Source organism: Bombus pyrosoma, linkage group LG3 (assembly GCF_014825855.1).
Source record: "Bombus pyrosoma isolate SC7728 linkage group LG3, ASM1482585v1, whole genome shotgun sequence".
In the NCBI taxonomy this organism is placed as follows: Eukaryota; Metazoa; Arthropoda; class Insecta; order Hymenoptera; family Apidae; genus Bombus; species Bombus pyrosoma.
This window is the reverse complement of record NC_057772.1, coordinates 15,037,615-15,063,961: the sequence shown is the minus strand read 5'-3', so window position 1 is coordinate 15,063,961 and position 26,347 is coordinate 15,037,615. Positions and strand designations below refer to the sequence as shown.

General features: G+C 37.8%; 1 protein-coding gene across 4 annotated transcripts in view; it reads right to left on the bottom strand.

Moving 5' to 3' along the window:
• LOC122565811 overlaps window positions 1-26,090 on the bottom strand; it is an 80,672-nt gene extending 54,582 nt beyond the window's left edge. For all 4 annotated transcript variants that reach the window (XM_043722167.1, XM_043722169.1, XM_043722168.1 and 1 more), the window contains exons 1-2: window positions 23,960-26,090; window positions 9,033-9,186 (exon numbers count right to left, since the gene is read on the bottom strand). In XM_043722167.1, the coding sequence (XP_043578102.1) occupies window positions 9,033-9,186; window positions 23,960-25,861 (2,056 nt within the window). In that variant the 5' untranslated portion in view covers window positions 25,862-26,090. The remainder of the gene's footprint in view (window positions 1-9,032; window positions 9,187-23,959) is intronic.
• Between the last annotated feature and the right edge of the window lie 257 nt (window positions 26,091-26,347).

Below are 26,347 nucleotides of genomic sequence, written 5' to 3'. Positions count from 1 at the left end.
TAGATTGGTGAATAAGTTTGAGACTCTGATGTACTGGTTGAAAGCTTTGGAATTTCATCGGAGAAATCGATCGGCAGAATTTTGTGAAAAAATACGCCAGGTTCTCTTGTAAAATGGTGTAATTGATGTAACGGTGGTTATGGGTTTTAATTAGCGTCAAAACGTGAATTTGCATAAAAATCCGCAGTCTATTTATCACCGATTATTATTTCCGAGTCACACAATATTGTAAAGTGCCAAAATAAACGCTTTTATTCTGTATATCTTCTGTACATATATTCTGTATGTATAAAACCATAAAACTCATCTACCAATATAATTTCAACAGCACAAATTTCTAAAAAAATTCGTGTGAAAGAATCACGAGCTTTCCAGGGAATCGGTAAACAATCGGACATTCAATTTACGAAATGAAACAATCTGTGCCAATCACTTTTCCGTTATCGTTCGAGAAGGAATGTTTTTTTGTGGAAAGCCAGATCGAATATATAGTTCTCGAAACAAATAAAACAGTATCCGAAAACAAAAAATCGGACTTGGATTCCAATATTATCTGATTTCGCTACATTAGTTTCATATACGTATATATAATACGTATATATAATAAATATAATATAATGTTTATAATATGATGTTTTTACATTTACAGAACATACTAATAATATTTAGCTAAGAAATCTTAAAACACTTTGTAAAAAGAATATCCTGACTTAATATTTTCCTTTGAGAGGAATTCTTTGAGAGTATTATAGAGACGTTTACTATTCTTATTGTACCGAACGTATTAACCAACAATCTCTTTGTAAGCGTTCTGATCAACAATAATTACATCAGGTCTGGTCTGTCTGGTTTTCGATCGATCTTCGCGGTACGCAGAAACAACGAGACTGCATCGAAAGCGTAAACTGTGTTCTTGCTCAGCATCCTGTACGAGCATAGAAGGTGAATCGCAGTCTAATCGGTCCGGGAAACTTGAGTTAAAAGGAGTGAATTGAACGCGTGGACCGATCCCAAGTAGAAACGAACTCTTTGAAGCGTTTGCAAGCACGGCACGAAACGCATCGAGAAACGCTTTTACCGCGTTTCAGTCGAACCGAAATAACGTTACACGTTCTCTTGCTGATTAATTAACCGACCTTGCCAGGGACCCTGAGAAACCACGCAAGTGGTTCTTCCTTTGTGATTTCGTGTTCCATAAAACGATGGTTCTCTGTAGGATACTTTGTTGATTACGCCTGGGTAGATAATATCTTTTTCTGCGTATTTTCTGTTTTTTTTCCGCGCGAGAAAATGCGAATCTGGATCTTTTAAACGCATGTAGATCGAATACTAGTTTCTATCGTCGATTTAGGACGAGGGTTGAGAGATAACGAGCAAACGAGCAACAGCCAAAATTTACGTCGATAATGAATCCAATTTCGACCAATGATACATTAATCAACGTAATGGAGAGTCGGTCCTTAGTTGTATGCGATGCTAAACAATGCGCAGTGTGTCGATAACAATGCATCGCTCGTTCGTTATTTGGCGGTTTCCGGTGACACGAATTTGATGGACTGTAGAACAGTTGACAGTATGCATGAATATTACAACGAATGCCATGGTCCGGAGCTATAGATCGTTTCGATTATGCCAAATTGGGTTGTTAAGGCTACTGATATCTTGAAACACAATATTTGGATTGTTCATGATGTTCATTCATGATTGAGTGTTCTTCACACGATCACTACCACGTTACTACTATACGCTTTGTATTGAATTCCTATTCAGCCTGAATGCGTTCTCGATCAAATCTGTTAATTTATCCCTTCAGCTGAGACAATTTTTTAAAAGAATAATTTAAAATTCAATACATATAATAATTTAAATAATAAATAAATTATATAAATAAAAAGAAGATAGTAAACTCCACTGTTTTCATTTCATAACGTTTTAATATATTATAATATTGTACAGTTCAAACATCAAGGGTCAGATCGTTTATTATTTAGAATCGTTTTTCTAGTTTTATTACAATAAAAGTTAATAAAGTAAGCAAATTACCTTTTCCTCGCAGTAAATTCTGCGTGAAAAGAAACCTGTATCAATCTTAAAGTCTCGGCGGATTAAATATACCCGATATGCCATATTTACTCTGCTGCAAGCTACAATTTATCTTTATTATTGCAATTCAAGCGAACGTTTCAGCGTTTATTATGTTTACCCTGTCTCACCAGGGGATGAAAGAAACAGAAACGATCGATGTCACAAAGGAACGTCGTCATTGCAGTACCACGTACAATCTTTTAAAAGAAGATATAACCTGATCGCATTTTTATTCTAAATATTCCTGTCATTCATCCTCCATTTTCTCCAATCTCTGAATTAAATATACGTACACCTGAAATGCATACATTTAATCGTTATAGTATAGCCAGAATAAATTTTTATATTTCTTGCAAAAGTTTACCAAAAATTCTCCATAAAAGCTTTTTCCTTTATTTTTTCTCTATTCTAAATATTCCTCCATTCTTTATCTACTCCATAGTTAGCAAACTGTCAACTACCATCACAACTTTTTCACGATACAATGAATTAATGTCTAAGGTCGCCACCCGTTCGGCTACCCTTAAAACACAGTAAATTCATTTGGCCAGTGTTCCAGCAACCACGACTCGTGTCGTGGCTGAGGCTGAACATGTTAAACCATAATAACCGCTAACGACTGAGAGTTTCCACAGCGGAACTTCCGGAAACGAGGCGTTCGCCTTGCTAGGGGAAACGACCTAACCGGCTGGCTAAGCTGAAACGCTAAATGCCGATTACAGGCCGGCCAACAGTTCGGAATTTCTCTTGGAAACTTTCCACAGGTTTCCAACCAAGGATTACCTTGGGGACGCGGCGATTCTACAGGAATCCATGACGATTTCATCGTTGGCGCAACGCGGTTTCCGAAGAAATAGAAACGGTAGAACACTTTTTCTCCCGGTCGATGGTTCGTTTCCATGTAATTCGAGTTTTATATATTTTTATTTTTTGATGACGTAAACTCTCTCTTTGAATATGAAGCTTTTATAAAACTCCCATTTTTGGTAATCTATTTTTTTTTTGGCAGAGGCAAATTTTTTCGGATTTGACGGTTCTCTTTGATAGAATTCTATTTTATGAATTTATTTTTCGATAACGTGGGCTGCCTCTCTGCCTATGAAATTTTTTTAAAGACTTTCGGCAAGTATTTTTTAAATTGGGAATACTGTTTCATACCATCTTGTGACTATAACACATTTTAACGTTCTATGCTCTGTTTATGAAAATAGAAGATAACAATACTTTAACGTAGACAAACGATATTATACTAACATCGTAACGATTTCAGCATTCCGCACGCTACAACAAATAACTGAAAAGATTATCGTCTTCGTTATATCCGATCTTATCTCATTCTCCTACCTCATTCTTTTCTTTTCCACGATATTAATATTAATTTCCCTTCGGGCGAGATCAAATGTATCGCGAGCGATCATTTAATGACAATCTCAAAACGCTGTCGATATTCTCTGCTCTAACAACGTATATTTCAGCGGTGCAAGGCAGTGGCAATGCCAGAATAAGCGTGTATCCAAGGTGGCAAGCAATTAGTACGTTATTTGATGGGCAAACACCGATTAACCATTCCGAAGTGCCAGAGGGTGAGAAAGGGGAGTCAACAAGAGTGGCTGGTGGGTGAAGAGTAACCGAGACTTTGTTAAAGTCATAGTCTAGACCGGAGATTGTACGCAACCGGACCTGACTTTTCGCAAGTTCCATCAAAACGAGATATTCTCTTCAATTATGGAATAATATACGATGTTTGGAATCCTCTGTTTGAAATACGACGCTGTGAAAGAAATACTAATATATTTCTACGATAGTAATATTATTATAAATTTGATATTTATGATATTTGTACCTTTGATATTAGGAGATGTTAATGCGGTTGCTTTACGAGAAAATTTCAGCAATTTATATTAAATGTAATATTAAGAATAATAACGGAAATATATTAACACTTTAACGATCGGTACATTTATCTATAAACAAACATCTGTGGCCGGAGAGTTTTCATTAATATTAAAATATTTGGATGTGAATAAATATCAATAATTTTAACAGCATAGTTAATTGCTATTGTTGCACGGTTTATATAGTATAATTATTTCAGTTCCCTCTACTTACAGTTTAATTTAAGTCGTATAATTTAATTTTAATATGTATCACTTTATTAGTTGGCAAGTTGATGGATCCATCTCTTACCCACATATGCTCCCGAGTCAGAAACCTCGTTGGTAAAAATACGAAATGTAAAAAGTAAAGAAACATAACGAAATAAAATGCGAAGGATAAGTACAACAGAACATTTTATAATGAATATTTTATCGATCCAACGCTCTAAAAATATCGCACGGTAATTTTAATTACGTCATACGTTCTCAGTCAATAACATTCAGTTTATAGACATTTTAAGACGTCATCGATCGTTAAAATGTTAAGTATAAAATTCAGAAGAATAAAAGATATAGTCGTTCATGTTAACATAATTTTTAAATTTTGTATTTGATAACCTAAAAATCGTAAACTTCAAGAATAATGGTCGTGCTCCAATTTCTTGTCCGTTACACTACCTGTCTCTCTCAATCGTGTAACTTTATCCTCCATAATATTCTTATAAAAGCAGCTTTAAAAGGAGCAGAGACATTAAGTTTTTTCAGACATTTTAATCTATGTCATCTTTCTTCAGTATCCATAATAACTTTCCACCTTTTATTAACTTCAGCAATATCAGCAATATTTTTCTGCTCGGTTGCTAACTTTTGAAAAACCTCTCTTTATATCTGCCTCCTTCTTTCCGTTAAAATAAGCTATTTATAGTAATGGGTATATTAAAAGTTGTTGACGTTATCCGTTTTCTTTGATTAAGATAACAGAATAAAAGAAACAAAAATATATACAGAAAGCAAGAAGGCTTTTACTTCGGAACAAGCTCGCGAGCTTTTCACTGTATCCTTTGTGTTATGCACGAGCTTTTAATCTTCGCTGTCGCAGGACATTATGGCTTGCTTTGCTTCTTTAATGCCCTGATTCGCGATGTTCGTGCTGTTTACAATATAAAGAATTAATAAACATAATGGAGAGAATCTAACGTCCAACACAGATGGCAAAATTAACATATTGATTGAGAACAACCTCTTCGTAGTCCACTAACAGTTTTTCAGAGATATTCCTCCCACGTTTCATAAGTGTTCTAATATTTATAGACGGAGGTGTACGTGACGCTTGAAAGTATGGTACCAGGATATAAAGATGTAAACTAGTAGCATTCTAAAAACAGGAGCAAACGGAAATTGCGACCGATAAAACAGAGCTGTGGCCATGACTTCATGACTGTTCGTTAATTTGCGACCTCGATGAAGTATCTTTCGTAATTTGCGCAGAAAAACAAGCAAAATGAAAGAAGTGAGAATCGGTCTTCTATACGTGTAACAGTGTATTACATTGATGCCAGAAACACGCGGTGTCACACCAGGACGCTGGTATAAAGTTGTCGCGAACAATGCACATCCGATTTCCGGCAGCCATTCACTGCGAGGAATTCGGTCGCGTTAAACTGTACGGTTAGTTGATCGACCGATTAACGCTCGACGATGGTTTCACGGGCAGCCACGTAATGAGTTATCGCAACTTGATAGTTCATAAAATTGATTGTGTCGATTGATCGGCTCTCGATTGTCCCCAAAGTTTCGACGACGTCCGTTCGGTCGTTCGCTGTGTGTATTTCGTTTTAATTGCGAGAACGAGAAGCGAAACGGTGAAAACGTGTTCACGATGTAATTATTTTAATTTTGAGCGCGAAATTGAGAAATGGAAACCGATGACAGGACGATTGAACGGATGAAAGGAACTATGGCTGAGAGCTGGCAATTGAAAATTGACGATTGACCAATAATTGGAGACCACAGGAGAAGAATGTAATTCACATCGTGTTTTTGTTTTTTAGCCCTTTAACGGCCAAACGCTTACATCGTTAGCCGGAAATTCTGAATGTGATATATAGTGGCGAACAAGCATAAAACGATGAAATATTTGAAATTTGGTCGACGAGTTACCTTATCTTCTCCAATTACTAAGTTAAGTACAAAAACGGAATATTAGAATGTAGAATTGCTTTCGTCAAACTGAGATAGAGTAAGACCTGGGAGAGAAATTAGGATGAAATTATGGTTAAATTAGAATAGGGTCAGGTTGTAATTGATACTAAATAGAAGTTGGATCGATGCTACGTTCAGGAATACATGTAGCTCTCCGTCTTTCTCAAGCAGAATAAAAGATGGCAAACAGAAATTGGATTTGGACAATCAATATATTGATAATAAAAGAAGGCAAAATGAAATTATAATTGTGCTTAGAAATTTTAATTTAACTATAAACTGTTGCGAATTTACGCCACCGAAAGATATATTCGTTACATTTTTGCCAAAGTAAATAAAATAATACGAATCAATCGCGATGTATAAAATTAATTAATTAAGCTAATCGCCTGAGAAAATGTTCTATATCGTCCGAATTGTAAGTATAGTCACCAGAATTTTCCAGTATCCGTATAATTAGCACGATTAACGTACGCAATTACGCGTCTAGCAAATGATTGATTGATACGACGTCTATTATACCGAGCTCCTTAATTAGGACTCGTTACAAAAACATGTCATTTCGATATTTAACCTTTCGTTCGCGTGTGTTCTGCATCGCTCATAAATAAAGTGAGACATCAAAATTTTTCACTTCTTGTAACTAGCGGGGAAAAACGACTTATCGTGTTCTTTCGTAGTTTTCATATAATCCCTTTTTACGAATAATTATAAGGATATAATGGGTAATTTTATTTAATCTCATCACGAATTTTTATGCAATTTCATCAAGCTTCGTCAAACTCATTTAAATTAATTACATTGTCCACCAGAATCTCTCGGTTTCTGGCCGCTGACGTTGCAGTTAAATATCATCATTCTCGTTAAAGAGCTTTCGGATTTAATGTTATTAAATTTTTAATTAACAACTCCATTATCTTTCAGCTTCTCATTTACACCTTAAACGTTCGTTCAAACTCACTGTAATTTATTCATTTAATCCTCATCGTAGACTGATCATAGCAAAATTGATATTGATCCTGCTACGGCCGTCTAATTTTTCAATCTTAATGTGTGTATAATGCATAAATATATTACATACCGCTTGATTTATTATCCAGGAATGTATTACGTATATTTATGTATAAAATATTTACATAGGTACTCGTTACAGATCAGTCATTCTAACGTTAACTGGGACTTACAGTAAACATAAAAACTTGCTGAATTTCTTTGAACTCTTTGATATAGCAAAAATTCGGAAGCCGAGAATATGTGAAAGAATCGATCGAAAATAAGTGTCACTACACGAACAATTTTAGGAGCGCGATAACCTACGTTCGCCAAGTTACCTGAGAGGCGTCGTGTTCAATAAAAGAACGGGCCTATGGCATTTTCGAGGGTGTCGCTGCACGTGAAATTTCGTTACGTAGTCTGTGTTCCCCTGTCGTGATCGAGAATGTGCTGGCTGCAAATGAGGACTGACACGAACCTACATCGTTCGACGTTGCACTGACAGAGATGAAAGCTTCCACCCGTGATTTATCGTTGAAACGACCGAGATTTTTTAACGAGCTTCTTTCTTTTTTAAAGATAATAATGGAAGATTTTTTAAATTTACGTTATGGTTATCTTAAAAGATCTTTTTAATAACGTTTACCGATGTTCTGATCTCTTGAATATAAAAACTAACTGATTCAGTTTTTTAACTAGAAATTGTGTTACGTCACGTGGGACATCCGCACTCCATCCCTTGCTACCTGGCAGCCAACGGCCAACTTACAGTCTTCCCGATTCTCAATAGACCCAAGGACCCACCATAAAACGTTAACTTTTAGCTTCATTGTCTCCACACATATTTGCCAGTCAAATTGCTTGTCTTGAAGAATTTTCTAATCCTATAAGTATTTTCAGTTTATGCCTGGGTCTTGGAAAAGTCCTTGGGTTTATTAGGCGTTTCTAAAAATCACGGAGAAAGCGGACAGTCACCGGATGGGGAAAGCCAACATATGTCCATCGAAAAAGGCTGTCTTTTCCTCAGGAACAAAGTCACCCCCGCTCTACGTTGGCAGGAGACTTCTTCATATCCTGTTCATTAGAGTGGGTCATAACCAATCGGCATCGCGGATCGTTACCCTCACTTCCTGGACGAAAAATGTGAACAACGAATCCGCGTTCTTCGGTCAAAGGGCACACCCACACCAAGCATTCCTCCGAGACACCATAAGAGCAAATCAGCCATTCTCGAGCAAGTGTTCAAGCAGTCTTCAGCAAGTCTTCCTCAGTCTCCAGTCAGTCTTCAAGAAGTCAACAAGTCGAATACAGTCAGTCGACATCATCATACGCAACGATACGAAAAGAGTTTCAGGTCGTACTCACTCGTCGTTGTCCGTTCAAACATTCATTATTGTATAACACCGAAGTTGTTGGATCGATTAAATACATAGTAACCTGTTAATCGCAGCGTTATTTCAGTTAATCACCCTTATTATCCCACAAGAAATAAGGGATCGTACGATTCGTGGCGTCGATTAGTCAATCGTAACGGGAATTTACGGCTCCCGTTGGCGCGTTTCTTCGAGATCGCGTCTCCCCGCGAACGTGCGAAAGTTCAAATTGAATGATTAATATACGGGTAACAAATTAACTATACTATTCCCAGAATCTTAGCAGTCTAACAAACTCGAACGGAAGTGCCTCCATTTCGATCCTAATATTATTCTACAGACTTTCGTCTTGGCGAGAGCACCACGAACCGTTGGTAGATACGAAAGGACATCGAGCCTAACAAGAAAAATCGAAATGAGACGCGTGTGGTCCACGATAAGTGGACACCAAACAATGTCGAAGCAAGGGACCAGCTCGTGGAATAGAATAAATCACACTTACCCACGTGGAACGCGATGAGGTGTCGTAATTCAGGATCGACTCCGAGTCTTGACCGCCTGGATACGTCCTGGTAGCCGAGCTTTTGAAGAAATTGGTCCTGTATTTCGAGTGGTTTCTCGTGAGAAGCCAATCTCCTTCCGGACTCGCCTCCGTACTGAAAAACGAGCGTAATCTCTTAATGGATCTTATTATCGGCTCGTGCGGCAAATACAATCTCTGATCTAGCTTACATAAAAAGAAACGTAATTTCGTTTGTAAAGGATGAAATGAAATTTGTAGCATAAAAGCGGATAACACCTTGCGGAAAGGGGAAATCGTAAGTAACGTTTCTTATGGGTAGCAAAATAAAAAAGTCGAAGATATTAAATTCTTGAAACGATAGTTATTGCTCCATAATAGAATTTAAAAAATACATTTTTATCGTATTATGAAGTTCTATCGTAGCTCTGGTAAATAATAAAATCGTCCTGAATCTTCTTATTTACAATTTTTTTAATTAAATTACGTTCCATTAAAAAAATAATAAAATATCTAGATATTTTTTAATAGTGCAGTGTACACGGTTGAATTGATTAATTCTACTCCCTCGTAGTTCAAATATCGAAGCTTGCAAAAAACTATATCCAGAGATAAATACGATAGATAGGAGCTGTTTAAAAAAGAGAGGAAAAAAGGTAATTTCGGATGGTATTTTTCATTTGCCCTCAGTCTGGCAGCGTCGCAGCGTTTCGTCACGAGCGACGAGTTTTCGCGTGTTTCCGCGTAAATCTTCCTAACTTAATTAAGCCGAACGCGCTAGCTGGCCACGTTCCATCTTAATTTCGACAACGAGGCTTGCGATGTTATTCGAAAGCTCGCGATATTCCACGGCCGTGAATTTTCCGGATCGAAGCTGCGCTTTCCTTTCATCTTCGGTAATTAAAAAACATTTCAACGTGACGTGGTCGGGTTTCACCATGCGCTCGATTCGTACGTTAGTTTGAAAACACTAATGATAACCACGGTGCGGTACATCAAAACTTCCATAACAGATGGATGACTGAACTCTTTTATTCCTGAAGTAGTTTGTGATTAGTTCGTTAACTCGTTGCTAATAACAAAGGGTGTGTGCTTTTGTTTGAAAACTGAAACGAAATAGTAATGTAACGAACACGTGTTATTTTATTACTCGTTACTTCGACATCTTTCAAATTTCAACGATTTTGTTTCGTTTGAAATTTCAGTTGCCCTTTTTCCACTCGAGAAATTTTTTTTAACGAGAATATAAAATAATAGCCAGTTAAATTTGAAATCTATCTCTAACAATTATCGACGTGAGCAGAAAATATACATTTGTACGTTAAAGTATCGAGTTCTATATTTAATCAATTGCTTAATATTAATTTTCCTAATAAGCATGACGAGAGAATCGTGCACCAACGAATTCACTCGGTTCATTCGCCTTGTCATAAAATTCTAGTAACGAAACTCTTCATCAAAATAACATAAACAATCAGCCGTCACATTCGCTCTGACATTATCAAATTCTCAAACGCCCAGTATCCACTCACGTCGATCGAAAACCCATTAAACATCCAATTCGAACACCAAACCTTTCGAACAATCCCAATTCGAACTGCAGCATCGTGCCGCGCGCTGCTGTTTACGATTTCCGTTTTACTACTTCCTGTGGCCAGGAAACGGGATCGAAATTGCCAGTAATCCATGGCTCAGCGATCGCTACTCACGATCGAAACGCGTTATCGACCAATAGGGAACGATAACGCGGTCACGAAATTTTAAGGATTCCAATTCGAAATACCAAAAGGATACCAACGTGAAATGTTCGTAGGTGATGTTCTGAACTGATGGAAACATTTTTGATGTTAGCACATTCGCGGCTGACGGTTCTGACGCCAGAGATTTGGCTAGACGCTGCCTACAATTTCCATAAGTTTAGAGCTGATAGCCACAAAATTCTGTTATCAAAATGCGAGTGAATTTAAAAGTATTATTTTATTATATCACGATTTCGTTATTTACAACCACTTGTCCTAGCCGCTGAATTCCGGTTGCAAATAGGCCCTCTTTTTTCATGCAGCCACGATAACTGAAAAATATATGTCTCTTACTTTATCTTCCGCCCTCGATTCTTCTGAATCCGCAGTGGAGAAGCTGCAGATGGGATTTCCCGCTCATACGATGTGTATAACTGTCTATGTGTATAGAATACGGAATTCCAACAAAAAGCGCGTTGAGGTATTGAAACACTGGATACTATACGGTACATTATGTAGCGAATTAAAGCCAATAAATTAATAATCAATTTGCATTCTTTGACCAACTGCGTAGGGGATTAACTGTATTGCGGAATTATATCGTAAAATTATCTCAATTCCCATTGCGTGGAACTGAATTGACGGCAATTGAAAAAAGATTTACGCAATGACGCGAATTCATGTCAGCGGAAACCGAAAACAGAATCTAAAATGACGCGAATTCGCATCAGCGGTAACCGAAAACAGAATTCGAAATGACGTGAATTCACGTTAACGGTAGCGAATGTATTAATGCGAGCAGTGACTCGTAATAAAGAAACATTCTTATAATTCTACCAAACAGCGCAAGTAGTTTTAGTATCTTCACCCCTCGAAATCACCATTTTCGCGAATTTGGTTTGATGCTTCAAGCATCCAGGCGACGAGTTGTAAAGTTTTCGATCCAGAACCGCCTGTAAGACAAGGTTCTCATAAGAAACCGCTTCGTCGGGTGGTCGAAAGGAGTTTTCAGCGTCGCGTCAATCGAGAAGTTTCTGGTTCTCCTTGGAAAAAGTCCAGCTTTAACCAAACAGTTTTTTTACCCGCAATCAGCCAAACTTCCTCGGAAGTTTGATCATTTTGCATCGCATAGCGACGAGTTTAATCCTCTTTTTTCTAGACGTTCCTTCTTTCAAGTTTTTGCCTTCCTTTTTATTCCTCTGTAAATCGATGCATTTTTCCTAGAAACTTTTAGTTTTTTTTTTAGGTACGTTTAGTTGATTGTCTCGGGTAATTGGGAATGTGGAGAAAGCTGGTTGAAGCTTGTTAAGATATATCGAGCGGTTCTGGCAATTTTGAAGATTAATTCATCTTGTGGTCAGAATACAAGCGACGTGAATTGCGATAAATCAACTTAAGATTTAATCTGCTGTCTTACAATATCAAAATTATAGATCCCATTAAACGAAAGCAGTTTGTATCTAAGATGAATGTTAACTTGACTTTACTTTCAGCTCACATAGTTCTAGATTAGTGAATGCAAGTCGTCGCCATTGTTCTCTATCGTCCACAAAAGTACTAAAACAATTATTTATTGCGCAAATCTTCAGGCTTCGTAAATAACAATAAATCCGTGATTAAACGTCTCATCGGTAATCTCCATTTCTTGCTTTCCACTCATAAAAGCAAAAAAAAAAAAAAAGAAAAAAGAAAATAAAAAGAAAGAAACGCAGAAATAATCCCGTTGCAGGTAATAATTTCTATTTTTTAATACGAAAATATCTCGAAAAAGTTTATTCGTTGGATTATTAAAAAATAATCGACCGCGAATGTTACACCGAACGTGGTTTTGTTCAGCGTAATTAAAATATTCCGTTGCTGCGCCACGTTTTTCCATTACGATTTTGAACATTAACACGTGTTCAACACGAAAGTACGTATGTTTCGTGGATCGCTCTGCAATTACCCGCCACGTAGAATTACGTCGTTTAGTTTTTGTTTCGACGGAAACGTTCGCAGTATCGGGATTCCGGATTCATTTTGGCGAAATATGGCTAGATCTAGATTTATTGGCGCGAATTTCATTGGACGGCACAGGTTTTCAAAGCGAAGTAAAAAATTAAGGGGTAACATTTTTTTTGCTTTTTCGTTCTTCAAAGCGATCAGACGGTGTATGTAGCTTGGATTTTCCTTGCATGTTCGATTCATTTTAGAACATATATTTTACATTTACATTCGATACATTTTCGATGTGATTAAAAAAAAAAGAAAATTATACTTTATGAATAATTAATTAAATCAGGCGATAAATTTATGTCTTCTAAACTGATCTCGAATTTTAGTACCATTATATCCGATCACTATGCCGATGATTTTACAATCTGTACGAGAACTCGTTCAACGAAAATTTCCTCCCTATTAAAATTGCTAAAGATTAATCATTTCAATTTTCCGGAACGTTCAACATTCGTACCGCGATGTAAATAAATTAAATTCACGAGTTACTAGGCAGCGCAAAAACGGGGTTGCCGACTAAACGTCAAACCCGATGATGAAACAACGGTTAATAACGCAGGCAATGTCGTGTAAACGTCACCGAGAAGTACGAACAGACGCGTGTACAGTGTACAATGTACATAAATGGCGTCTACAGAGAGACAGTGGGTCGGCCGCTGCAATATCTTCGAGATTATTTCCTTTGGCGTAAGTTCCGCCATCCAATGTGACTTCCTGCGGATTCTCTCTATTTAGAGGAAATCAGGAAAGCTGGCCATATTTCGGAGGTTCTTTAAAGGGGCCTCGTTTTGTTCGAAGGAAATGATCGTCCTTGATGAGAATTTCGGCACGATGTACGATTAAAGCGATGTTAACACTTTGATATTAACACGGCCACGCTGAAATCATATGTTTCGCTCAGGACGCAACGGGAGTATTTTTATTATTCAAAGCATATAATGGCAAAATAATAATATATTGATGATGTAAGACAACATTCTTCCCCAATGGACCGTTTATCTTATCGGTGGTCACGGGTGGTCACCGTGGCGTCTTGGTAACAGTTGATAGCAACATATTATAACAAGGCTTCGTTTATTTCAACAAACCATTCGTATTCGTTATTTGGTCGTAAGCAAAACGTCCAGAATATATTGTTGAAACGTGTAGAAGATATTAGCAAACGTACTTCACTAACTTTAATTATATGATTATAAAGCAGCATTTACGATTATTTTCTAAGGTGTGTTTATAATAATATTCGTAGACTACCCCTCAAAGATATGGATGCAAACACAGTGCACCGTTAGATGCAAGATTTGTTCTCATTTTTTTTTTTTATTGATGTTCTAATAAAAATGTTTAATTGTTCAATGGGGCACTTTTTATTTCAAAGCATCTTCTATTTGTCGGTTATATTCAAAATGCCCTAACTGTCAATTTTCATTCAATTTTTACAATTGTAAGAATTTCAAGCGCTCCAGTTACCAATGACCACCGTGGCGTCACAGGAGAAATCGTGGCCGGTCATATATTGACCAACGTGGCAGTCAAAGTGTTAAGTAAATTTGTAGCGACAAAGTTGTAGCTGCAGTTCTTCAGTTAGCTTCTCTTATTCGCAAGTTTACGAAGTTTCGATTCTAATGGGACGCTGTTAATGTTTGTAGAAATGAGAATCGATGAGCAGATACTGAGAATTCGTAACACAGAAATTCACTAACATACGCGGTTTGTTGGAAAAGTAACGAGATTGTTCTATAGTCTGAAATTGGCAACGTTGATTAAAAACGAATAAACACAAGTTTCAAGTTTCACGTCGTATTAGCGACATTCCTATGAAACTACTACATATAAGTTCGAAATAAGATCCTCTCAAAAGATTGGACGCGCAAGAACCTCCGCTCTCGAAGAATCTCATCTGCAAAGCTAGCGAAATATCGTAAGCGATCTTCTCTAGAAAGGAGTCGCTATTCTATCAGTCGATAGCTTATCAATCGATTCGATTCCACCAGACGATTTTTCTGTCAGCTCGGAAACGCATTGTCCTCCGGAAGCGATCAAGCTACCGCCTGATATCTCTGAGACTTTCCTTGCGAACGAAAACAAATGGGTTGCAAAATTTTCTTTACCACCTTCATGGACATATGGAGCTCTCTGAGAAAAATAAGACATTGTTTGCATTAAAAGTATCGTCTCAGTATCTATATATAAGTTCATGTATAAAATTGTGACGCATTATAAAATATATGTTCATATGTTTTACATCTTTTATATGTTTAACATTTTCAGGGTCGAATTCAGGTTGAAAATTTTCGTCAACCTATCAGAGCTTTATTTTTGTTCGATAGAAATGACGTTATCGATCCATAAGAGAGAAACTGGGCTACTTGTAGTCCCCATGGACTTGCATGTAATTAACAAAACTCATTATGAGCATCCATCGTTTATGTATATGTAGACAATTTATCGCGGTAATTTCGTTCGTTTCGAAAATACGAAATACTTCGAAACAGTGTTTTTAAAATTCGTTCGGCGTAGATAAATTATAACGGGATAGTTTCAGATTTGCATTATAGTTAAATAAATGACCGCAGAACTGCAAATGCTCTTCCAAATGTGTGACTTTTTATTTTCTGCAGAAAGCACAGAGTTCATTACAAAAAATTGTTGGCTCGTTTATTATAAATCAAAGTTGAATATATTCAATTTCTTCTTTTTATTTGCATTCTAACTTGCCACATGTAGCAATAAAGAAAACGTATTTTTTCATTGAACTTCTTCCAACGACAATTTTTCCATTTAAAAATGGCGAAGATATATCTTTCCTTTATAGAGAGCTAAATAAAAACTTGGATGCTACCTTGTTCGCGAGCAACAATTTACGAGCTGTCGCGTTTAACGAGTACTCTTTACGGGCGAGTCGTTATTTAACGATTGCTGTTGCACAGGAACGAAGCTACACCCTGTTTCCCAGTCTATTCAACCCTTTTTATATGGCTAACATCGACGAAAGAAAAGGAAGAGAGTGCTGGAGAGAGAAAGGAACGAAGGAATATTCCGTTTAATGGTCCGCGATAAAGCCACGATCGCTTCGTCAAAAAGCACTTTACGCTTGGCCAGGTGTCCGGCAACTTTACGATTTTTATGAAAGCTCTAAGCTGGACACGGCCGCAGTTTATATTTATTTATGGCATGGCCGAGCCGCAGCGTGAATTCGTCGTTTTCGACTTTACACTCAAATCCACTTCCCCGGGAAATCGTACGTCCAATTTCTCTGCTCTTTTTTCCCCGAACTTTATGGGCTGAAACTGCTACTTTTTTCTCCTTTTGCTTTTTACTTTTTTTTTTACTTCCCATTTTCGATTTATTTACTTAGCTTTTCTTTTTTTTGTTTGTAGAATACAAAGTTTGGAAGATATACGGTTACACGAAACGAAATTTCTTGCGTAGATTTTGGATTGCGATTTGTTTGCAAATAAGTTTCCCCTGAGGAAATATATTTTCTGGGCGAAAAAATGGAGCTGATATAAGCTAATAATACATATATCTAATATTAAATGACACATGAAAAATGAACTGAAAACGCTATCAAGTATTCTACCCTTAACTACAACGCATCAACAAAATTCCACTTTTTATTTCCATCTTTTATTTTCTCATTCATCTGCAAAATGAATTAAAATCTCCGTTCTTTGCTATCACGATCCACTCGACATTAATCTCTAAACTCGAATGTACACAAATTCCCTCAAAAACCCTCCCCTACTACACATCCCTGGAACTTGTTTGGTCTTCAAAAGGGTGGCATGAGCACGGGTAAATCGTGTAATCACTCTTTTGTAGCACAGCTGCGAACTTTCATTGTCGATTCGTTTGTATATGGATCAAAACTCGCGAAAATTTCGTGGTACCCTTTCCAGCAGGCGTATTGCGACAGAAAAAAAAAAAAAATAAAAAATAAAAGGAAGAGGGAAGGGGAGAGTTGAAAAGGATTGCAACGCCTGAAAATGCTCTAATCGTGATCCTTTAATCCTCTTAGTGGAGGAACGTGAAAAGAAACGGCGAAAAAGTGGTGGAAAATTTATTACGTGTTTTACGTTGAAATAATATCGAGACTGATGAATGCTGGGGACGAGACGACTCGCAAAAACTTCCGACGAATCCGATTTCTACACATGTCTTTTTTCTTCTGGCTTTTCCAAGTTGAAATTGCGACGAAACAAAGAAGTTCTTTCAAAGCGTCATTCGCGAAAACTCGCGACAGTCACGCCGATTTTTATTGGATTAATTAAACAGTATCGGGCGAGCAACGAGTAGCGTAACATGGCGTGATCTAATGCGCGCTAATGAAGCTGCCGATAACGAAAAATGGATTTCGAGATATGGGGACGGTTAATTGGAAGATGTTCGCTGTTAATTTTTTCGTCGATGGAAATATTCGAGGACCCCTCTGGATTATCGATAATCGAGCTATTCGTTAACCCGAATTCAGCTGAGTTTTGCCGTAGGTGCTGCATCACGTTTGGATTTGGATTCGCTGGACTTTAGGATCCTGTCAGGTATTTTTTAAGCACGATCTTTTTTTATTTCTCGTACGAAGAATTAGCTTGTGAACGATAAATAATAACTCTAATACATATATCGCAGCAAAATATCAGAGAACGATAATATTAAGCTTATTCTTTATTCGTTGCACGCGAAAAAATTCTTTCCATCGTTTCATTCTGCGCAACAATATGTTCGATAATTCTATAACTAAACGATCGAAAAAACCGATTCATCTGGTTTACAAAGGTCAATATTCATCCGCCATTTTTTAATGTAATTTATTTTTGTTGAGATTGACTGATAGAGGAACGAGTGGATGAATTTGTAATAAAAAGATATATTGAAACATGTATAGGTATAGTGTATGCTGATCCAGATCCTTACTCTTTCAGTGTTACAATACAATAGAAAGTAATAGCGAGCACGTTCATATATTTATAGCAAAGGATATTACCAAAAAGTTAACCTTGGTGTGTAGCTCTAGCTGAAGGCTACAAGAAACAGCAATAGAAATCTGCTTATAGCTCTTTTGTTTCTAGACCTTGTAACCCAAAACAAAATTTATATTTAAGGGCACAATGATATGGACCTTTCCTTATTTCGAATTTTTTGTTTCACTAAATTCTATTATCTTCGTAATAGCGGTCTCCATGTCACGGATATACAAAAAAAAAAAGGTGTAGAGTTTTTCTTGAAGTAATTACTTCAACAATTTTTTAATATAATAAAATTATATATAATAAGATTTCGACGAACAAAAACCAGAAATATCGAGCAACATTGAAGCATACCACATTTATCCGCCTTTAGTCGCATCATCGCCGTTTCTTAACGGAGATTCGCCGGGTTCTTTTTATCTGCAGCACAAAACACGGCCACGAGAAGATTTAATAATTATCGGGATTTCATCAGCGAAAATAGTGGAATGAAACGGACGGTATGGTTCCCCATTTAACCATCGGTCTATCCCATGGCGGATACTTAAATGAATCGCTTTCAATCCCGCGACAGAATCTGAATCGAGCATTCGTCTGGAATTTTCCTGACGCTGAAGAGCCGACGACGGGGCTCGGATATTTTTAAGGTCATTTGTTATCCGGATTAAGCGTTGAAAAGCGTCCTTCTCGCTTCTTGTTTCCGTCGAAGCGTAGGTTCGTTCTTTACAAGAAGACGGATGAAAGGTCTTCCCTACCGTCCAATCGTCTAAATTAGCAAGGAATGTTCTCATCGGACAGCTGATTACGTTGGAATTAAGGTGAATGGCAGAAGATAGAGAGCATAGTTTTGAAGTTTCATATTAGTTATTAGATTTCTGGCTGGATTTCATATTCATTCTCAAGATTAATATTTTGGATGATTATTTTACAGAATTCCTGTGATTAATGCATCTTGTTGTTTTTAAAATATACTATAGAAATATTTTACCATTAATACTTTCTATAATCGTTTTTTGCTTTGTACTTTTGGTTTTTTACAGTCGACTTTATTTCCTTTATTTGCTCAATGTGTGCTGTCATTTTAAGCCGGAAAAAACGAATTGCCCTGTATCAGCTCATGGCGTTTTGCGTGCGAAATTTCGTTCCATTTGCTGGAACCGGCAGCGCAGTGTTACGAATTATATCGTCATAGAAAATAATGCAGAATCGGTTCAATACTGAACGTACGCGGTGTACGAACACTTTTAGCGATTTTTTAATTCCGATATGCGCCCGAAACTCGCTACCGGAACGAGCTTTCAACTCGATATTTTAAATGTTAACGACCGTCGAAATATAATTTTTACTCTCTGTGCAATTACAAACGGCTGTTACGATATTGTTTCAAAGTGTTTCTCGTTCCAGATAATATTTTCGGTCGAAATCTGCGTTATGTAACATGCAATATTGCATAAAGAACAGTTTTTTTTTGTTTTTAGAAATTTTGTTCTCCCTGTAGTTTTCGCTGTCCTCGATAAAGAACGTAAAATTCAGAATTTAGAAAGTATGAAATTTGGAAAGAATTGATTTCTTGCCATTAATGTATTGAGAATTTAATGAGAAATAATTTAGAAATGATATTTACTCTTTAACATTAATCAAACGTAATATTTTACATAAATCTATCCTATTCTATTACGATCCTTTCTTTAACAAGCCTTTCAAGGGCAGAACGTCTAATGACTGTTCGTATTAAAGTCACGATCAAAGACGTAACTCGTATCTGCCATGGCGTAGTGTTCCCCGTTGTGCACATTGTTCCTACGTACTGACAGATGAGCTTGACATGTCAAGCTTTGACAAGATTTGCCTTCAAGGCCTGACATTCTATGAATTACAGGTTTCTGATACCAAAATCTTACGTTAATTTCTAATATAGGTATTCATATGGTTTCTATAGAAATTACAATTTCGTATATTTCATCAGTTATCTCATTAAAATCTTTTTAGAAATTTTGAGAAATTCTTTCCAATAAATGAACCTGTATATTTCATAATAATATATTCTGAAATTTATCTAATAATAAATGAGACGCTAATAAATTTGCAATAACACAATGTTTGCTTGTTTATAGAGGCTTTCAAAGAAACTGGCGCGTAATATTACGTTTCTGATCGCTACGATCAGTAATTAGCATATATTAACGTGTGCACAATTTTATCCACCAGGAAACTTAGCTAACATTAATATGTCCGTAATTATACTAATTAAGACCGTTAGCGCACAGAAGCACACAAACGTTTATATACGACTGCACAGATTAGAAACTCCGGTACGTATATGTTTATACCTTTTACACGCGTATTTTCACTATCGCAACTAATTTATCAACGATCAACCGTAAAAAATAATCTCAAACAATATCGTAATCAATTTCAGTTAAAATATGTTCGACAGTTGCCACGTGAATCCACGTTCATAAACAAGGTATCAATAATTTTTCAGACTGAATAAAACCAAGCTTCGACGAAAACTAAGGTATTTTAAAAATATTCATTGTTTATTAGTTTATCTGCGAAAAATTAAAATTTTTCGCGTAAATACTCAATGTTGAAAATATCCTAAATACATTTCCAGTTTATTTTAGCACGACTCCCTTCAAGGAAGTATAGAAAATTGTTTTATTTGCTGGTTAAATTCGAGCTAAAATTAAATAAATTAAAAAGTAACGCGTTTTTGAGCGAGTGGAACGGATCAGGCTTACTGGTATATATTTGACGAGAGATAGAACGTGATTTCATGCGAACGAAGCCAAATCCGTTGCAATGAATCGCGATTCGAGCTTAATCGCGTGTTTCTATTGATTACACGCTCGTCCATAACATCGACGAGCAACAATTTAAACGAGAAAGCGTTTCCGATGGAAATATTGTGATAGTTGGAGAAATCGGCGCGAAATATTCGTCCGACGGATACGCGTTCACGCTTCGAATGATTAAATTCATATATTAGTTGCGCGCGACTAATTTTACGCTAATTGTTTCATCAAAGTGGAATAATTGTTGGAATAAGTGGGAATAATTTGACTGTTTTTGATTTAATTTGTACAAATTATATAAAAAAGTGCATGTGCGAAGATATAAAATTTAACGAAGGAATTTGCTTCCATATTACGATTCGTTTCCTGGAACAAGCGCTTCGTAAATTGTACATATTGTATAACAGAGAAAAAAAAGTTTCTGTAAATCAAATACGTACTTGACATTATTCTCTTATTTTTGTTATTTTTTACACTTTCGAACTAGATGAATTCTCGAAAGTCCTCCTAGTTGCGGCAAATTGCTGGAATTCGAGTGAGACGGATACGTAAACCCGTGTGAACTTGTTCGCCCCTTATGTAATTAAACACCTGTTCGAAGCATGAACCGGTCACTCACGTGTTACGAACTGCCTGACTTCCTTGCCATAGTTTCTCAGATCGGGGACACCTGTTTCAACGGTGCTCTCAAACGCAACAGCTGCCCGGGAAAGTCGTTCGCATACCGTTCCGTACTCTAATGAATTTCTCGTGGAAGCTAAAGACGTTATCGAGATACCAAAGTTTGATCATACGTCATCGATTAGACATGATATATGTAAGCCTTCCTATACTATAATGTAGACAGCTTTAAGACCCGTTCGAATTTAAGCCTCTTTTAACCTACTAACTGACTAGAATATTTGATATTTAATTTTCTCAATAAAGATATTCTCATATTTCTCGTTCCTCTTCATCCTAGTCTTCAAATATGAATATCATACACAACAAGAACTGAGAGAATCAGAGATGGTCTTGATTTTTTCAATATGACGTAACAGTATTAAGAGAAACGATAGAAGAAGAACAGATGAAACGAAAACACGAAAATTCATCATTATTGCGGCCGTCTGTACAGACATAGGCAGTGAGTTTGACTTCAAGTAGCCGACAGCATCCAGCTGGGGGGTTTCTTTTAAGAGACACGCCTGCTATTTAAGTCTGAACCTCCTTTGATTATTGGCGCGTACCTCGTTATCTTTGAGGAGCCAGCTTGCGTCCTACTCATTATACAGCATCGGGCAAAGGGTCGGAAGGAAAGTTCGGGTGAAACGTACACGCGAAATCGGTTTGCCCGGATGAGAATAGCAAGTTAAGTCGAAAGCGACTCCCTTAGCCCTGGTACACCCCTTTTTTAGCTACGTTCTGATCTAATGTCACCTTTGTTTCTGTGTATCAAAGAGGTGGCTTGTTTTATTACGCGAAACAATGCACGATGCTCTTCAGAAGGATTGAAAGCAAAAATTGCCTCGAACGGAAGTGCAGAAGAGTATTTTATCGATTTTTTGAGCTTTTATTTTAAGAGAGAGATATTTTTAATAATTGAAAAAGATTGAAAGAGATGGCGACCGAGAGATATCGATTTTGGGTTAAGATGTAATGTAAGTACGTTTCAGTGAGTTTGCCGTTGCAGTCCTTACAATGAGACGCCTTTCTGAACGTCTCACTGGCTCTTTAAGTTTACTCAATATCTGGTTTAACGTGACCTAAAATGCAGGCAGACGATATTATTGAGTATCGGAGATTTGGAACGATCACGTTTCCAATATACATATTACTCGGCAAATGTATAAAAGGGAGGTTAATAAAAGCAACTCGAATCAACGTTGGTGTACAAATATTATCTCTTTTTCAAGCATTATGCCTCCAAATGGAAAATCTACATTTTGCAAGAATATACATCGATTAATTACTGTAAATACTGTTAATATCAAATTTTGTTTAAACAATGAAAGTAGAAGAAATTTTATACAGCACAGCTTTGTTTTATACAAACAATATTAAAATGGCACAAAATTCTCAATTGTTTTAACTACTCGAAAGCTTGAGTCGCCAAATTTCGTCACTAAAATTATTAAATAATTCAAACTACTAAAACCTCCAAAAGGACAGTTTACAGAACGCGTCAACAAAACGCTATTGACAGTCTCCAAGAAATGTTATTAATTCTGTGTCTTGTTCGTCTGTCAAAATATCAGAGCTAAAATTCTGAAATCTTTAAATGTTCCTCACTCATTCACATCAGGCATTCAAAAGTTCCTCCTCGTTCATAGTTCTCAAATATCAAAATTACTTCCACCCCTCAATTCCGCCCTACGACTAAGATCGTGTAACGTTGCACATCATACATACATACACACATAAGCTACGCTTATCTTTCTTTCATCAAAAGGAAACGATAACTCTTTACCCTTTCTAAGGACGACGAAACGAAATCGCCTCGCTCAGATCCCTTCAGAGAGATCTTGCGGTGTGCCAGGATTTCCGGTCCGCCCGCTGTCGCAGACGTCGTTAATGCTCGAGCACGCGATAAAGCCCGCGGTGATATTCCGTTGAAACCCCTTCGCATTTTTTCCCCCGTATTTTTCTCCTTTTTCACGTCTCCTTCTCTGGGTTCTTAACTGTAGATATCGTTCCTTTTTTCAATTCCTTTCATTTTTCTTCTTGCCACTCACGCCTTCGCTTCCCCTTCTTAAATCGCGCTTTTTTATCACGTTTTCTCTAACCAGAGCTTGAACATTCTCACTTGACGGCCTGTCATATTCTTTCCTTACATTTTTTTAAGAACGTAACGCGATACCATTGTTTATTATTGTTTACGCGTGTGATTGGAATTTTTTATAGAATTTCGGCTACATGCAAGCGAAGCACATTGTTGTGTATGGTTGGCGAGATTTTTACCGTACGATTTTTTAGTCTGCCATTTAAGACGTTGCGATAATTCTTTAGCATCTAAATTTGTTTTGAGGTAAGACGCTTTTCATAAGCGAAATAAGAAAATATTCCTAGTGTGAAATACTGCGTGACTCAGCTTCAAAAACGTTCGAACTTCGTTAAAAAGCATCCAAATTACTGAGAAATGAACTCCTCTTAACAACTCGCCAACTTTTTTTACCTCAGACGAACCAAACCGTCCTCATCTTCTTCTGACTTGGTTCGACTTTCAAACCGAACAAAAAAGAAGAAAAGAAAAAGAAAAAACATTTCAATTTCGAGTAAACATTATCCAACGACGTCGCAAAGACGTCGACAACTCTGTCGTCGTACCAGTTCCTCATTAGCATGTCTGCCCCTCTCGTTAACCCGAGCGGTCGCGCAACCTTTGCGTCGTAAATCAAATGAATAATTAGCCGCGGAAGTTCGGGGCCGCTTACCTGTATAAACAGAGACAAGTCGTCGCCTAACAGCATGTCCCTGCAGACGTCTCTAGCGGTGGTATCCAGAGTGAGATAGACGAGGCTGCTCTCGATCCCGGTGTGTATCCTGACCCAACCACTTCCGCCGGTGACATCTACACCGACACCGGAGTCCCAAGAGGAATTAAAGGTCTCTTGGAGTCCGGCCACTTTTGGGTTGGTCAGCTCTGACAACGAGCCGCTACTATTTTGCATAAAGTCATCGAAGCTGTCCCTCTTTTTTTTCTCTTCGTTCTTCGAGTCCTCGACTGTAGTCATTCCTCCTTCTGTTTTTTCACGATCAAATTTATCGATAGTCTCGTCGAGATTTTCCAGAATCTTGTGAGCCGTCTGATCGATAGTCTGGCTACGTTTCTCCTCTCGAGACCTATCATCAGTCTGATCGATTCCAGCCGCACGCTCGGTCTCCGTTTCGTCTCGATCTATCGCCTCTTTCGACGTGCTCGTCCCACCTCGATCGTCCCCGTTTGCCAACTCGATTCTCGTTTCGTTAGAGCGATCGCTGTAGGTTTCTGGATACAATCTGGAGTTCCCTAGACAATCGGTGTCATCGTTGATCGTGCCGTCTACGTGCTTTTTCGAGTCTTCCTGACCATCGTCGTCCTCCATCGGGTAAAAAACACTCTTTCTTTCCTCGTTTCGTCTTGATCTGCTACCGTATTCGGTCCTCGTAGCCGTTCGCCTATCCTTATCGTTGTTGATCTCGCAGAAACCCGGTTTCGGAGCCATGATGAAGTTCTCATTATCGCGAAGGATTCTGGATTTCGACAGCGTTTTCGTCGATCGCTTCTTGTCCAATGCGTCGAGTCTATGATCCTTCGAGACAGTCAATTTCTCGCAGTGATCCTTGGAGAAGGTAAACTTGTCGATGTCCAGCTTGCGCTGCGTCAACAGATCTTGACACGATCTCTGAATTACGCATTCTGTTTTTGTTCTTCCCTTCCGTCTGGCTTCCGCGTATACATACTCCTCTTTTCGCGGCTCCTTTTCTTCCTTCAAGGACGATCGACTTCTGCCACTCTGCTCTTTCGAGGTACTTTTAGACAGAGTATCCTTCGCCTCTTTCAAATGATTCTTGAACCTAGACTTCTGCTGAAACCGCTCGTAGTTCGCTAGGATCTTCTGGTTCAGCTCGTGAATCAGCTCCAGCCTCTTGGAGATCGAGTCGTTAGTTTTGTCAACCTTTTTCCTGCCCCACTTCCCATTTACGCTCTCGTCTTCGTAGTTTTTCCCGCACTTCTGCGACTTGGTCCCAGTAGACAGCTGTCGCCTCTGCTTCGTCGATTTTCTGGACCCAGCGGTCCCCTCGCTGGGGATTCCTATTTCATACTTCGAATCGCTTTTGATCACGTTCTCTTCTTCCTCCTCCTCCTCCCCTGGACGCTCGATCACATCCACATCGATCGACCACGAGTCTTTCCGTCTCTTCTCCGCCTCCGGCTGAAATCCCGATACGTTCATGAACTGTAGACTCGTCTTGCCGATTTTCCCATTCTCTCGACGTTCTTGCTTATCGACCATCACCTGTCTGCTGTTGGTCTCCGGCTTCTTCCGATTTCCACTCAATTCTATTCCTTTCTTCGCGTCCGGCCGAACCTCCAGCCCTGGACTGGATCCACTGCTCAGGCTGATTCTCTCGTTCAATTCCCAATTGATCGACGCCTTACCTTTTGTATCGACCACGTTTCGACTAACTATCGGGTACAGACCGAGCTTTTGATTCAGATCTTGCTGGGGAATCGGTTGGTTGGTTGTGTTTGCGTTTAGTCGAACCTTCAGTCCCCTAGTCGAAGACAATCTGCGGGATCTCCTAAGCTTGTTTGACGCAGCACTGCCTGGGGATCCGCTCGCTATCACCATTTTGATTGCGGATCATTCCTCTATTGTATGGGAGGTTGACTCTACTGGATAATGAGATTAAGACAGTATCTTGTGATTGATTAACCGAGTTATGGGCTGGATTGTTTGATTCTGAAGGGATGTCTCGGTGATCCTGAATCGGGCTTCATGGTCGTAGGATGGTCGTTGTCGAAGTGAGTGGTGTTGACGAATGGCCTTTATGTGAGTGTCTCTTGATATTGGGTTCTATCTGAAAGAATAGAATAACTAGGTTGCAGTGTTTGAAATAATTAAAAGGCAAAGCTTTTGCCTTAAATGTCTTTTGTTTTAAATGTTCCGTCAATTGTATGTTCAATAGATTAATTATAATGATATATAATTAAGTATTTTACCATAGTATAAAATTATAAATTTCGATGGGAATGATTAATTATTGAATGTTAGCGAGGACGAATTTCTATCATTATTTCTCGAGTCATATTTATATTTAAAATTGCTGTGAGAACG